The sequence below is a fragment of the Gorilla gorilla genome, chromosome 9 (genome assembly GCF_029281585.2).
Source record: "Gorilla gorilla gorilla isolate KB3781 chromosome 9, NHGRI_mGorGor1-v2.1_pri, whole genome shotgun sequence".
Lineage (NCBI taxonomy): Eukaryota > Metazoa > Chordata > Mammalia > Primates > Hominidae > Gorilla > Gorilla gorilla.
The window spans coordinates 142112136-142127278 of NC_073233.2; the positions used below are offsets into that span (position 1 = coordinate 142112136).

At 47.8% G+C, this 15143-nt stretch overlaps 2 protein-coding genes across 3 annotated transcripts in view; one reads left to right on the top strand and one right to left on the bottom strand.

Annotated features, from left to right (window-relative positions):
* Positions 1-8014, top strand: part of JAM3 (junctional adhesion molecule 3) — an 83847-nt gene extending 75833 nt beyond the window's left edge. Inside the window, exons 4-9 of the mRNA XM_019036400.4 lie at positions 423-575; positions 976-1178; positions 2134-2233; positions 4739-4868; positions 4956-5010; positions 5352-8014. Coding sequence (XP_018891945.3) covers positions 423-575; positions 976-1178; positions 2134-2233; positions 4739-4868; positions 4956-5010; positions 5352-5387 — 677 coding nt within the window. The 3' untranslated portion in view covers positions 5388-8014. The remainder of the gene's footprint in view (positions 1-422; positions 576-975; positions 1179-2133; positions 2234-4738; positions 4869-4955; positions 5011-5351) is intronic.
* A 685-nt stretch (positions 8015-8699) lies between these two features.
* Positions 8700-15143, bottom strand: part of NCAPD3 (non-SMC condensin II complex subunit D3) — a 70260-nt gene continuing 63816 nt past the window's right edge. For both annotated transcript variants that reach the window (XM_004052465.5, XM_055356430.2), the window contains exons 31-36: positions 14535-14701; positions 14131-14270; positions 13231-13308; positions 9554-9628; positions 9405-9465; positions 8700-9317 (exon numbers count right to left, since the gene is read on the bottom strand). In XM_004052465.5, coding sequence (XP_004052513.1) covers positions 9209-9317; positions 9405-9465; positions 9554-9628; positions 13231-13308; positions 14131-14270; positions 14535-14701 — 630 coding nt within the window. In that variant the 3' untranslated portion in view covers positions 8700-9208. The remainder of the gene's footprint in view (positions 9318-9404; positions 9466-9553; positions 9629-13230; positions 13309-14130; positions 14271-14534; positions 14702-15143) is intronic.

Here is a 15143-nt window from a genome sequence, read left to right on the forward strand (position 1 = left end):
TTAGGTCTTTGTTGTATATGGAGAGAGAGGTTCAACTTCATGTGTTTGCAAGTGGATATCAAGTTATCTCAGCATCATTTATGAAACATTGGTTGTTTTTCTAGTGGTTTTTTTTTCTATTCATGGGCGGTCCTTCCTGGAAATGAGGAGGAGGAGGTGAAGTTCCTGGTTTTAATGAGGGAGACACATGGTAATGAGTGTGTCTTGCACACCAGGAACTATTTTTGGTGTTTAGGTTACAGATAGGAATAGGTCATGGTTCCTGTCCTCAAGAGAGTTCACTTCTGTACTCGGGAATAGAAATAAAAATTGATCTGCAGGCTTCCTTGCTGTGGCATCTAGTGCTAGCCCCAGAAACCACCCTCTTCAAGTGGCAAATATTTCTTTAAAGAGTTTTTTAGTGCCTCGTGTCTTTTCTGTAGGAGACTTGGCAGGTCGTGCAGAAATACTGGGGAAGACATCCCTGAAGATCTGGAATGTGACACGGAGAGACTCAGCCCTTTATCGCTGTGAGGTCGTTGCTCGAAATGACCGCAAGGAAATTGATGAGATTGTGATCGAGTTAACTGTGCAAGGTAGGAGCTCATGCGAAGGTGAGACATTGCCACCATAGGATGCAAGAGATGAGTTAGTGTCTTGGTTTCTTTCCTTCTAGAACTGTATCCCTGAGGGCTTCACATGGCTTAGGGAGGGGAGAACTGTTGAGAACTGAGACTGCCTGAGTTGGGGTAGAAGGTGAGAAGGGAAGTGAAGTTCCTGTCACTTCCTTCCACCAGCTAGAGAGGCGCTTTAACATATGGGAGGGCAGGATGCAGCGGTGGCTTGTCAGTCTGCAGTTGTGATCCTGGGAACAGCAGTGGCGTGGGAACCCCTCAAGTGGCTGTCTTGTCTTTGGAGCTGATTTCTTCTGGGCTTTAGTAAGAATAGAGCCCTGTCACTGAGATCTTAAACACGACCCCCTTTTTTTCCCCACAGTGAAGCCAGTGACCCCTGTCTGTAGAGTGCCGAAGGCTGTACCAGTAGGCAAGATGGCAACACTGCACTGCCAGGAGAGTGAGGGCCACCCCCGGCCTCACTACAGCTGGTATCGCAATGATGTACCACTGCCCACGGATTCCAGAGCCAATCCCAGATTTCACAATTCTTCTTTCCACTTAAACTCTGAAACAGGCACTCTGGTAAGATCTCTTCTAAGAGGTGAGGATGGAGATGTCTTTGTTGGGGCAAGAGATGCTTATTGTGAAAAGAAGAATTATTAGGAGACATACTGAAACTTCTTGATAAGACAGGAGTCAAAAATCTAGAATGTTAGGGATTCTACAGGAAAAATGACCCTTCTTCCTTTTATAAACAAGTACATTCTTAGGGGGTAAAATAAGGAAGAGAAAGAAACCATAGATTGAGACTGAAGAGGGATATTAAGCAAATGTTACTAGGGCCCTGATCGGATAATCAACTGTAAAAGTCATTAGACAATCGGGGAAATTCGATTACTAGGTGGTATTTGATGATCTATTAAGCAACTGTTCATTGCTTTAGGCTTGATGAAGGTGTTGTGGTTACGATTTTTTACAGTCTTATAGAGATACTGAAGTATTTATGGATAAAAGGTGTTTGGAATTTGTTTCAAAATAACCCAGTGGTGGTGGCGGGAGGTGGGGGAGGAGAGGAAACAGATCGGTCATGCACTAGAGGACAAAGTGACCTGGCCAGCAAACCACACCAGGCTTTTACTGCATGTGGTTCTCTCCTGGGAGGTACCTTCTGATCTGTGGACCATCCAGTTCCACGTAGTCATCAGACAGATTTTAACAGGGTCCTCTGTGTTCATTTTGCCAAAATGTTGCCCCAGGAGCAGTCATCATTGAAGAGCCCTTTTACCAGAATAAAAGCAAGGTTCCACCTCCCATTTCGGATGTTGCCAGGCTTTGGTGTCTCCAGTCCCAAGGGGATTGGTTGTTGGGGAGCTGTCAGGCAGGTATCAGGGAGTGGGTCAGGGAGGAACATGCACAGTGCTGGGGAAGCTGAAAGCAAGCGAGCAGGTGTCGACCTAGTTCTGGACCCAGCTGGATGTACTCTCAGACATCGGCCCCATGATGGGTCCGATTATTTACTTGTCATTCCCTGAAACAGGTGTTCACTGCTGTTCACAAGGACGACTCTGGGCAGTACTACTGCATTGCTTCCAATGACGCAGGCTCAGCCAGGTGTGAGGAGCAGGAGATGGAAGTCTGTGAGTTTCTTTTTTGAAGAGGTTTCATCGCAAGACTGGGAAGTGAATAGAGCATTTTAATTTAATATTACACCATCAGCTTAGAGAACTCTTCCGCCATGGGTTAGCTTTCTCCTGGAGCTGCCTAGGTCCACCAGAACCCACTGCACAGTGAAGGGAAGGCTGAGAAAACCGAGTCCAGATAAGCAGGTCCTCCAAACAAAACCTTCTGGGATCTGCTGGTGTTGGGAACGTGGCCAGCCTTGTAACTTTCACTGCAAGTTTAGTAAACTCCATTCTTTGGTAATTGATAGAATTATCAAAATGTAAGGTGGTGTCAGGTCTCCAGAAATTTATCCAGTTATAACCCTCTTGTAGAAAACTGACAGAGTTTTAGCCCTAGTAATTTTACCTGCAGACAAAGCTTTAGCCCCTAGAGTAATATTATATCAGGGCTCTGGTTCCCCTAACGGAGGGGTATTGAGAGGAGGATGGGGGCAGATAGGATGTGTCCAAATCACTTGGGGAGCTTTTTTTTTTTTCTTAAAAAACAAAAAAACAAAAAACAACACAGGGTCTTGCTTTGTTGCCCAGGCTGGAGTGCAGTGGTGCAGTCACAGGTCACTGCATCCTCAAACCCAGACTTCAAGCCATTCTCCCACCTCAGTCTCCTGAGTAGCTGGAACAACAGGCACACACCACCATGCTCAGCTAATTTTATCTTTTGTAGATACGGGGTCTCACTGTGTTGCCCAGGCTGGTCTCAAACTCCTGGCCTCAAGCAATCCTCCTGCCTCGGCCTCCCCAGGTGCTGGGATTAACAGGCATGAGCCACTGTGCCCAGCCAGGAGCATTTTTTGAATCCCTTCCTCCTCCCTATTTGGAGCTCTCCTCAGAGCAGCATTTTCCAAAACTGCCTGGTGATACCCATTTGGGACCCATTTCACATACAGATTCGAGCCCACCTCAGATATATGCTAGAAATGTCTGTGTGTGAGACAAGTGTTCCGAAGGATTCTTCTCATGTGTCACGTTTGAGAAACTCTGCTCTAGGGTTGTTTTCTCCTGCAGTTTTGCCCCAGACCTACTTTAGCCTATTGACTTTTTAGTGATGAAACTTGGGAATTGACATTTTAACATCAAAATGGCATGGCCAGGCGTGGTGGCTCACACTATAATCCTAGCACTCTGGGAGGCTGAGGCGGGTGGATCACCTGAGGTCAGCAGTTCAAGACCAGCCTGGCCAACATGCCAAAACTCTGTGTCTACTAAAAATACAAAAATTAGCCTGGTGTGGTGGCAGGCACCTGTAGTCCCAGTAACTTGGGAGGCTGAGGCAGAAGGATCCCTTGAACCCAGGAGGCGGAGCTTGCAGTGAGCCGAGACTTGCACCACAGTACTTCAGCCTGGGTGACGCAGCAAGATTCTGTCTCAAAAAAAAAAAAAAAGATTGCAAATTTACTTTTTTTTTTTTTTTTTTTGAGACGGAGTCTTACTCTGTCACCCAGGCTGGAGTACTGTGGCACAATCTCGGCTCACTGCAAGCTCCACCTCCTGGGTTCACACCTTTCTCCTGCCTCAGCCTCCTGAGTAGCTGGGACTACAGGCACCTGCCACCACGCTCAGCCAATTTTTTGTATTTTTAGTAGAGACGGGATTTCACCACCTTAGCCAGGATGGTCTCGAATCTCTGACCTCGTGATCTGCCCACCTTGGCCTCCCAAAGTGCTGGGATTACAGGCGTGAGCCACCGCGCCCAGCCTGCAAGTTGATTTTTAAGTGTACATTCATCTTTGAGAACCAATACACTAGGATAAAGGAGATTTTTTAAAACTTCGAAGTTACTTGGCTCTTGTTGATAAATTCCCTGCATAGTTTTCCATGTGTTGCTTGCTTGAAGGAACGGCTGCCAGAGCCCCATATGAAAGTGACCCAGTGCCTTTGCCCAGTGTATAGACATGAGAAAAGGGTTCCAGGGGGTTTCCTCTCAGAGGGCTTATAGATCGGAGGTCAGGCAGCCGGCAGAGACAAAGCTCTAGTTCTTACCTAGAATTCTTTACTTGTTTGTTTGTTTTTTGAGACAGATTCTTTAAGGCTTGAAACTAACTTTCTTCCCCGCAGCAATCTGCAACAAAGGGAGGCCCTGGAAATTAGGGATTCTTTTCTTCTTGGGATCCTGGCTCCTAATCTTGTCCTCATAACCATTTCCTCCATAAGTAATCTCAGGCATTCAGCCAGAGGATTGTGAAGCCTACAGTGCCAAGCCCACTTTAATACACTTTTCAGTGTGACTGCATTTCAACTGTAAACGTCTCAGTACTTTTCACATGTGAAGTTAGGAGTTATGGTGTCCTGTATGTTCTAGGCTAGAAGGATTGTAAGTGTTCTCTCTTCTAGCTGGGGTAGGCCTGAGGGGGCAGGGGGCAAGTGGGTTTGGGGTGAAGGAAGGAGGCACAGCAGGGCCAGGGCCTTTTTAAATAACAGATAGTGTGTGTCATGGCTTCCACCAAATCTCCTTTTCTTCAGATGACCTGAACATTGGCGGAATTATTGGGGGGGTTCTGGTTGTCCTTGCTGTACTGGCCCTGATCACGTTGGGCATCTGCTGTGCATACAGACGTGGCTACTTCATCAACAATAAACAGGATGGAGAAAGGTGAGCCTACCTTATGTGAAAAAAGGGAAGTTCAAGCTGGCAATAATATAACAACCCTGTTGCTAAACTGCTCTCTTCTCCTCACAGTTACAAGAACCCAGGGAAACCAGATGGAGTTAACTACATCCGCACTGACGAGGAGGTAATCATTTAGTAAACCTGGAAACCTAGGTGTACCCAGCAGGGAAAACAGCATTCCTCCTTGGAAACCACACGGGTCTCCTGGGAAGATTTCTGAGTGATTGTGCAGCTCCTGAGCTCCTCAGCCCCTTCACAGTAACACACACACACACACACTAATGGGATTGGTGCTTTGCAAGTGCTAGTGATGGTACTTTTTAAGAATGATTATTCCATTTGTATTTAGCCCATGTTAGACTTACTCCGTGTTTTTCCCTCCTTGCCCATGTTAGACTTACTCCGTGTTTTTCCCTCCTTGCCACCAGGCCCCTTGATGGCTCTAACTGTGTGTTGGCTTTGCAGGGCGACTTCAGACACAAGTCATCGTTTGTGATCTGAGCGGTGTGCCTGAGAGCGCACAGAGCGCACGTGCACATACCTCTGCTAGAAACCCCTGTCAAGGCAGCGAGAGCTGATGCACTTGGACAGAGCTAGACACTCATTCAGAAGCTTTTCGTTTTGGCCAAAGTTGACCACTACTCTTCTTACTCTAACAAGCCACATGAATAAAATTTTCCTCAAGATGGACCCGGTAAATATAACCACAAGGAAGCGAAACTGGGTGCGTTCACTGAGTTGGGTTCCTAATCTGTTTCTGGCCTGATTCCCACATGAGTATTAGGGTGATCTTAAAGAGTTTGCTCACGTAAACGCCCCTGTGCTGGGCCCTGTGAAGCCAGTGTGTTTACCACTGGTCATTCAGCAGCCACGACAGCACCATGTGAGGTGGCGAGGTGGCTGGACAGCACCAGCAGCGCATCCCGGCGGGAACGCAGAAACGGCTTCTTACGCAGCAGCCTTACTTCATTGGCCCACAGACACCACTGCAGTTTCTTCTTAAAGGCTCTGCTGATCGGTGTTGCAGTGTCCATTGTGGAGAAGCTTTTTGGATCAGCATTTTGTAAAAACAACCAAAATCAGGAAGGTAAATTGGTTGCTGGAAGAGGGATCTCGCCTGAGGAACCCTGCTTGTCCAACAGGGTGTCAGGATGGAAGGAAAACCTTCGTCTTAGGCTAAGTCTGAAATGGTACTGAAATATGCTTTTCTATGGGTCTTGTTTATTTTATAAAATTTTACATCTAAATTTTTGCTAAGGATGTATTTTGATTATTGAAAAGAAAATTTCTATTTAAACTGTAAATATATTGTCATACAATGTTAAATAACCTATTTTTTTAAAAAAGTTCAACTTAAGGTAGTTAACCAAGCTACTAGTGTTAAATTGGAAAATATCAATAATTAAGAGTATGTTACCCAAGGAATCCTCTCATGGAAGCTTACTGCGACGTTCCTTTTCTCACACAAGTTTTAGCCTTTTTCACAAGGGAACTTATGCTGTCTACACATCAGACCATAGTTGCTTAGGAAACCTTTAAAAATTCCAGTTGAACAATGTTGAAATCAGTTTGCATCTCTTCAAAAGAAACCTCTCAGGTTAGCTTTGAACTGCCTCTTCCTGAGATGACTAGGACAGTCTGTACCCAGAGGCCACCCAGAAGCCCTCAGATGTACATACACAGACGCCAGTCAGCTCCTGGGGTTGCGCCAGGCGCCCCCGCTCTAGCTCAGTGTTGCCTCGCTGTCTGCCAGGAGGCCCTGCCATCGTTGGGCCCTGGCAGTGGCTGTGTCCCAGTGAGCTTTACTCACGTGGCCCTTGCTTCATCCAGCACAGCTCTCAGGTGGGCACTGCAGGGACACTGGTGTCTTCCATGTAGCGTCCCAGCTTTGGGCTCCTGTAACAGACCTCTTTTTGGTTATGGATGGCTCACAAAATAGAGCCCCCAATGCTATTTTTTTTTTAAGTTTGTTTAATTATTTGTTAAGACTGTCTAAGGCCAAAGGCAATTGCGAAATCAAGTCTATCAAGTACAATAACATTTTTAAAAGAAAATGGATCCCACTGTTCCTCTTTGCCACAGAGAAAGCACCCAGACGCCACAGGCTCTGTCGCATTTCAAAACAAACCATGATGGAGTGGCGGCCAGTCCAGCCTTTTGAAGAACGTCAGGTGGAGCAGCCAGGTGAAAGGCCTGGCGGGGAGGAAAGTGAAACGCCTGAATCAAAAGCAGTTTTCTAATTTTGACTTTAAATTTTTCATCCCCCAGAGACACTGCTCCCATTTGTGGGGGGACATTAGCAACATCGCTCAGAAGCCTGTGTTCTTCAAGAGCAGGTGTTCTCAGCCTCACATGCCCTGCCATGCTGGACTCAGGACTGAAGTGCTGTGAAGCAAGGAGCTGCTGAGAAGGAGCACTCCACTGTGTGCCTGGAGAATGGCTCTCACTACTCACCTTGTCTTTCAGCTTCCAGTGTCTTGGGTTTTTTATACTTTGACAGCTTTTTTTTAATTGCATACATGAGACTGTGTTGACTTTTTTTAGTTTTGTGAAACACTTTGCCCCAGGCCGCCTGGCAGAGGCAGGAAATGCTCCAGCAGTGGCTCAGTGCTCCCTGGTGTCTGCTGCATGCGCCTGGCAGAGGCAGGAAGTGCTCCAGCAGTGGCTCAGTTCTCCCTGGTGTCTGCTGCATGGCATCCTGGATGCTTAGCATGCAAGTTCCCTCCATCATTGCCACCTTGGTAGAGAGGGATGGCTCCCCGCCCTCAGCGTTGGGGATTCACGCTCCAGCCTCCTTCTTGGTTGTCGTAGTGATAGGGTAGCCTTATTGCCCCCTCTTCTTATACCCTAAAACCTTCTACACTAGTGCCATGGGAACCAGGTCTGAAAAAGTCGAGAGAAGTGAAAGTAGAGTCTGGGAAGTAGCTGCCTATAACTGAGACTAGACGGAAAAGGAATACTCGTGTATTTTAAGATATGAATGTGACTCAAGACTCGAGGCCGATACGAGGCTGTGATTCTGCCTTTGGATGGATGTTGCTGTACATAGATATTACAGACTTGTACTAACACACCTGTAATTTGGTATTTGTTTAACCTCATTTATAAAAGCTTCAAAAAGACCCAAACATTGCCTCATTCTTTGTTGTTTGCTCTTATGTTGGGTTTGTCTCTTCTTCCTAGCATTACAGTGGTTAGGCATGCACACTGAAAAGGCTGTCAATCACCCATCCACCAGGGAAGTCAGTGCTGGGCAGGAGGTCAGCCTGTGCGCTCAAGGGCAGTGCTGCGTCTCTCCGCCACCGAGCCCACCTGTGCTGCGGTTCCCACTTGGGATAGCAGTGGGCAGAGCTCAGTGGCATCCCATCCCCCAAACCAACCAACGCACATCATCACTTTGTACTTTTGCTTTTGTAATACTGGGATTAAAAAACAAACCAACTGCATTTCTTTCTGGATATTCTTGAACAAAAATAGCGTTCAGTTTACCCACTAGTGCTAACAGAAGAGACTCAAGCTGTTCCCCCATCATGGGAGCAGCCCTTAACAGAGGGCTGCACAAATCGGCAGTGCTGCTCTGGGGAAGGCTGCAAAGCCATTTTTTCCCAAGAAGGGATGCTGTTTATGTCTGTTAGGGAAAGCACACCGCCTCTGCGTGGGCACAGATGAACTGCCCTTCAAGACAAGACAATCATCTTTTTTCTAATAGGAAAGATTTGGTTTCATTCCTCTAACATGCTTTATGTAAAATTAAAATGATTACCAATAAGAGCTCTGTTCTAAAAACAAAAATTCTATTGACTAATGGAAGGCTGTATTTATGCTAAACCTTTATTACTTTTAGAAAGCTGTACACTTTTTTTAAAAATTTGCACTTATAAATAATAGAAAAAATATTAGAATCAAAATTTCGTCATTACAGATGGGAAAATATGTACTATAAGGAATTCAAACAAGTTAACAGAGGCTTGATTTATATAAAAGAAAGCTGCAGTTTTAAAGTTGTGTTCCTTAAAGACCAGATTATAGCTTATCTGAATGGGCTTGACACTTTCAAATGGAATAAAGTTACAATATTAAACAGATTAGGCTTAGGGTAAGAAAATCTAAATCTGGCACATCTCTATTATTTGACAGTGTTTAACCATATACATCATACAGAATAGAAGGTGAGTGCCAGGCCCCTGAGGAGGAGCTCTCGTGTTCCACAGCAAAGCGCTGCCCAAGGACTGCGGGAAGTGATCCAGCTGCCTTCACACGGAGGACACGAGGCTGCTTCCTCAAGGGCTCCTGCCTGCCTGGACACTGGTGGGAGGCGCTGTTTAGTTGGCTGTTTTCAGAGGGGTCTTTCGGAGGGACCTCCTGCTGCAGGCTGGAGTGTCTTTATTCCTGGCGGGAGACCGCACATTCCACTGCTGAGGCTGTGGGGGCCTAGGGAAAGGACATGTGCAGTCATTCTGGAACTCAGAAAAACCCTGACAAAAACATCCACCTCAAAAGGAACACTGCTAAACTTACGGTTTATCAGGCAGTGATAAACATAAGATGTCATTTCCTTCACTCCGGCCTTCAATTTTCTCTAAAAGGGAGTCAAACAAACACATTCAGCTTTCCCGGAACCTCAAAGGCAGTGCATCTATCAGCCCAGAAGGACACCAAGAACTTGCCTTTGGCTGACGACGGAGTCCGTGGTGTCCCAATGTAACTGACCCCTGCTCCAAACGTGACATCACTGATGCTCTCTGCGTAAAGAGGAGACACCACTGAGTGAAAGCCGCGTGGTCTGTCAGAGGTCTCTGTTCTAGTTGTCCGTGGGACGTAGGCACGGTGTCCACATCAGTGTCCCAGCGGCGGCCCTCAGACCTCCACTGGACCCTGTCCCAGGGCCTGGCAGTGTTGAGGGCCCCTCCTGGGGATGCTCCTTTCCGTCTCTCTGACCCCCTTCTCTGACCGCAGCCCTCCTTAGGCACGCGGCTGGCCCCTGGGCCTCACTGTTCACGCCTCTGGCTTCCCTCCCACCGTCTTCCATCATTGCCCCTGTCCCGGTGACCGCCCTGTCCCACTTACTACACTTCCTACTGTGGCTCACCCAGATTGCCCGAGGACACTTCAACTCCTTGCCTCTGCACCTCCACGCGTGCCTGCTGGTTTCCAGCCAGTGACTGGAGCATGCGCGCTGGAAATGTGGCACCGTGAGCAGCTCCTCCACATGGAATCAGCAGCCAAGTCCTGTCCCTTCTACCTCCAGTCGCCGCCTCATCCTGTCCCGTCGTGCCACACTGGGAGCGGCTCAGTCCACCTCACCCCTCGCCCTTGATTTTTCATGGCACCTACCCCCAATGAACCCCCTCCAGTTTGCCCTCAGGAACAGGAGAACACGGTTGAGGAGCAGATTCCACCGCAGCTTGGGTGTGAATTCTGGCTCAGTGTCTCACCAGCTGTGTGAGCTGCTCTGAGACCCTCAGGTGTCTTCATCTCTTAAGTGGGTATAAAAACATAGCTACCTCATTGGGGGGCTGCCAGGACTACACGAGGTTATCTACGTTGAGTGCTTAGCATGGTGCTGGCTGCGAGGGCAGTGCTCAAGAGATGTTAGCAGCCACTGTCATTTATTAGCAGTATCATCCCTGCATCACTGGAGTTATGTTTCATCAAGAAGCTGGTAAATTTACTGCCCTGCTTCAAGACACCTCGATCGCTGTGTTCCTAGGAGAGCCTGAAGTCCACCCTCAGTCTCAGCTGGTCCCAAGCTGCCTTTACAGACTCACCTGTTATGCTCAGGTGCACGCGTGCACACACACGTCCACCCTCCTGCATCCTCTTCCTCAGCAGGCCCTGTCTGCACAATTATGCTCCTCTGCCCACCCCCACCCCGCCCCATCTGTCTACACACGCCACCCTGTCTTGGAGGCCCGGGTGGTGCAGCCTCGCCCCTCCTGGGTGGTGCTGTACCCGGTGCATAAGCTGCCACCAGCACACTCCCGGGAACAGCACGGGCTGGGCAGCTGCTTGCTGGTACCACTGAACCTGCTGCCTTTCTGCAAGCACATGCGAGGAGGCAGCTTCAGAGCGCTCCCCGTTCTCCACGTGGTGTCTTGAGTACGGACTGTGTCTTCCCATTTACAGTTTAAAGCTCATCAGCACACTGCAGCTGTGTACCCAATGGCTACTTGAGTGTCATTAACAGACAATGGTAGAGAATTCCTCATCACTGCTAGATCTGCTTATTCTGTTTCTGTGAAGTCTCTCCTCGTGCTGTCACATGAAATTCCCTTCCTGACACACACACTGCTCTTCCTGTTTGGAAGCCCATATGCCCTCCAGGAAATTAGTCTCCCATCTTTACAGAAGCCCGGGTGCGGGGGCTCTGACGTCCCCCATGCACTGTGCGTAGAATCAAAGGCAGCAGCGTCTGTGCCACCCGAATGGTAACAGTAACAGGGACTTGCTAAAACCCCCACAGATTTTCAGTTAAAATCCTAGCTCTGAAAATTGAGTAATTTTCATTTCCATTTAGCAAAGCCACTGTGAATTGGTGCTGAACTGGGTGGCATCTTTCCTGCCAGCTTTGAAGAGCTGAGACACTTCCTGACAGTCACCCCCACCTAAACTAAAAGTTGCCAAAAGAATCTGGACGCATAAACCACAGAGAAAACAGAACTGAGTGCTTTTAAACTATCTAACAGTTCTCCCAGGAAGGAGAGCTAATAGGAGACCTCCAAGCATTTCTTCCTGGTTCAGTATAAAGAGAGACGGACAGAGACTGCATCAACAGGAATATTACGTCCAAGAGCCTGGAGCAAGAACAAGTACTCTACCAACTCAATGACACCGGGCGCCTGATTTCCAGCACAAAGCATGGCTCCACACATGCAGATGAGGGCGGCATGAACCCTCCACGCCAGGCTGCCCTGTGGAGAAACACGAGCTGCTAGGAAACAACCCAACACTGACATCAGGGACTCACAGGATGAGCACAACTAAAATGAGATGCATTCTCCCCGTTTCTTCAGCATATGGCACCTCACTGCCAAAATAGAAGCTCTTGGCACTCCTGAGCCAGGAACATCGAACACACAGCAAGCTCTAACACACAGAACATCGCACCTGTCCACGACGCAGGATCCCAAATTACCCACTGCCTTTAATGACAAATGCCGTCATGATTTGGTTGTCGTCTGAGGGTGGGGGTGGGATAAACTCCCTTCAAAGGGGGACTTGGATGAAAATTACCTCTAACCTGGTAACTATTCTAAGAGATCACAGCATCAGTGTGACAGAACCAAACAAGCAAGTAGCTAGAATACAGCAGGTGCTCCACACACGTGAGCTGACTGAAGCAGTGACTAAACGAACGGCAGGACACCTTGCTGCTCTGTTACCAGGAAGAGCACCTTAGCACGCTCTCATCTTCCCCTGCAGTCAGGACTAGGAGACAGGCTGGAGAAGGGGCACGAGAGTTGGGACCAGAAGGCCTGGGCTCAGCGCCCAGCTCTGCCCTCCCAGAAGTCTCCGGGAGGAGATCTCTGACACCTCCCAGGTTCCAGGCACTGTGGTCTGTGGAAACAGTGAGGAGTGGAATGGCCAGGGACGAGCGGGGCTGGATGCAGCTTGCCGAGGGCACTGTGCACAGCCGGGCGCAGAGCGAGGGGCACACAGGGACACGGCGGCAGGGCCTGGCCACTACTCCACAGATTTGGGACAGGAAGCATTTCTTCTTCCTGTAAGAGTTTTCTCAAAATAATGGTTTTTATGAGGTTTGAGACAATATGAAGCTATCAAACAAGATAATAGGAAAAGAATACTCGACTCTCCTAACTCACCTCTGTTTTGAAATAAAAGGAAAAGCACAAACAGTAGGAAAAAACATGGAAGGGAATGAGACACAGGCTCCGAGCAGGGGTCCCCGGGTCTCTGGTCTTGGCAGTTGCAGAGCGTGCGTGGTACCTGCTGGTGCTGACGTCTGCCCGCCCTGGGAGCAGGCCCACCCAGCAGCGCCCAGTGCACCCGGACAGCCCAGAGACATGGAGGGCCGCCTCCAGAAGGCACCACTGGGTCAGTCACCCGACCTACCTGTGCCTCAACGGCATTGTCTGCCCCGCAGGCCACTGTGGTGTTTGACTGACTGAATGTAACGACACTGGAACAACATACTCGGTCAGTGCTCATGGATCAAGCGACCGTGGTCACTGTGAAATACTCCACCTCAGCAATGCACTCATGGTTCTGACCATCAGAACTATCCTGCACCGGAAGGAGTTTTACTACGACTCTAGCAAACACATCGCGACTGCAGGAGAGACTGAGGAGAAGCCCGCGTGTTCCGATCAGATCAGTTACTCACTCTCGGGGGTGCTGATGGCCCGCTTGGTCACGTGCTCAATCTCGCCATTCGACTCTTGCTCCAAACTGTATGAAGACACTAGAACAGAAAAGTTGCAGCTGTCCAGAAATACCCCCAAACAATAACGAAGAGCAAAACAACCACATGAGAAAACATATCTGCAAGACGTAAAGTCAAAATCACTAGTGTTTACAATTTTCTTATGAAGAGGCAATTCAGGAAGAAATACAAATAAATGATAAACATGAGAAAAAATGTCCATTCTCATTAGGATTCAAACAAATAAAAGAGTCTAATTTGGCATGAGTGATAGAGGACAGTTTGACACTATCCAAAGTTTTTAAATATCCATGGCCTTTGACTGCTGGGAATTAATCCCAAGGATTACATACATACAAGGCTACATGTACAAGGATGTTTACTGTGACAGTATTTATATGGAAAAATTGAAAATCAACATTTCAAAGAACAGGATAGTAATAAATCAGTTATTTCCACAGACACAGTGCTATAAAGCCACTGAAAGCAAAGGTTGGAAAGAAAAGTTCATGGAAGCTGTCTACTACATCTGACTTAAGAATGCAGGGAAACAGGTCATAAAACAATGCACGCACAGATCACAATTCCATAAACAAAACAAAACACGTGTGTGTAAGAGGAACAGAATAGCTGGAGGAAGGAATGCCTCACTGCTATGGGTGAGTTTCATATTTCACTCTATTTTCCAAATCTCCTAGAATAAATATGCATTGTTTTACTACCCATCATCCTAAAAGCCCAATTAACGTTATTTGTTTTAAAGATAAGAAAACACACCGCTTTGAAAGGAATAAGAAGAGCTTGTTCTGTGTTTTCATCTGTAAATGCTCTACTGTGTCTGGCACCAAACGTAAGGCTTACCCTGACTGCACGTTTTTTCTGGGCTTCCAGAATTTAAAGTGAAAGGCAGCACTCCTAAGCTCCGACTCCGATGCCTGCTCTTTGACTCCACGGCTTTCTTGACAGAATTCAGGATTGCAATGGTACTCAGGGACATGGGCCTGTGGAGAACAGCCACAGCCGCTGACTTTCTCACTGCAGACCACTGCAGAGGTGACAGTGCTGCACTGTGTCCCCGCGTGCCTCCTCACTGGCGCATCCCTCACCACCCTCATTCAAACCTCCCAGGGCAGAGTGTGGAGCGGGGTGGCAGGCCAGACAATGACAATGACTTTCCTGCCCATGCTTGGTGGGAATGGCAGGGACGCCTCTGAGAACATCACCACAGAGAACCAGCCCTGATGTGGCCTCCAGGGGCTCTTTACCTGGCTTTGGGCAGCAACCTCTGCAATGGCCCTGTTTCAGGTGTAGGAGATGATACTGCTACATGGCCAGCACTTGCCCTGGGTGTGCAGGGCTGGCTCACGGCAGGTGACATGGCGAGGTTTTCCTGGCCAGCAGGAACTGGCACTGTTTCTAAACACAGGGCAACCTGGTAGAGAAGATAAAGAGTATGTACATTCTAATACTTTTTAAGTTTTCAAAAACGGATATATGATAGTTGTACATGGTTGGGGGGTCCATATGAGATTTTGATACATGTGGACAATGTAATGATCAAATCAGGGTAATTGGCATCTCCATCACCTCAAACGTGAGTATCTTTTCTTTGTGTTGGGAACATTCCAATTCTTCTATGTACTTTGAAATATACAGTAAATTGTTAAACTGTAATATCTCCACTGTACTGAATAGTCGAACTTATTTCTTCTATCTAACTGTGTTTTGGTGCCCAGTAACCAACTTCTCTTCATCCCCCCTCTCCCACCCCTTCCCAGCCTCTGGTAATCACCAAAAATCCACTCTCTAACTCCCTGAGATCAACCTTTTTGGCTCACATATATGAATGAGAACATACAATCTTTGTCTTTCTG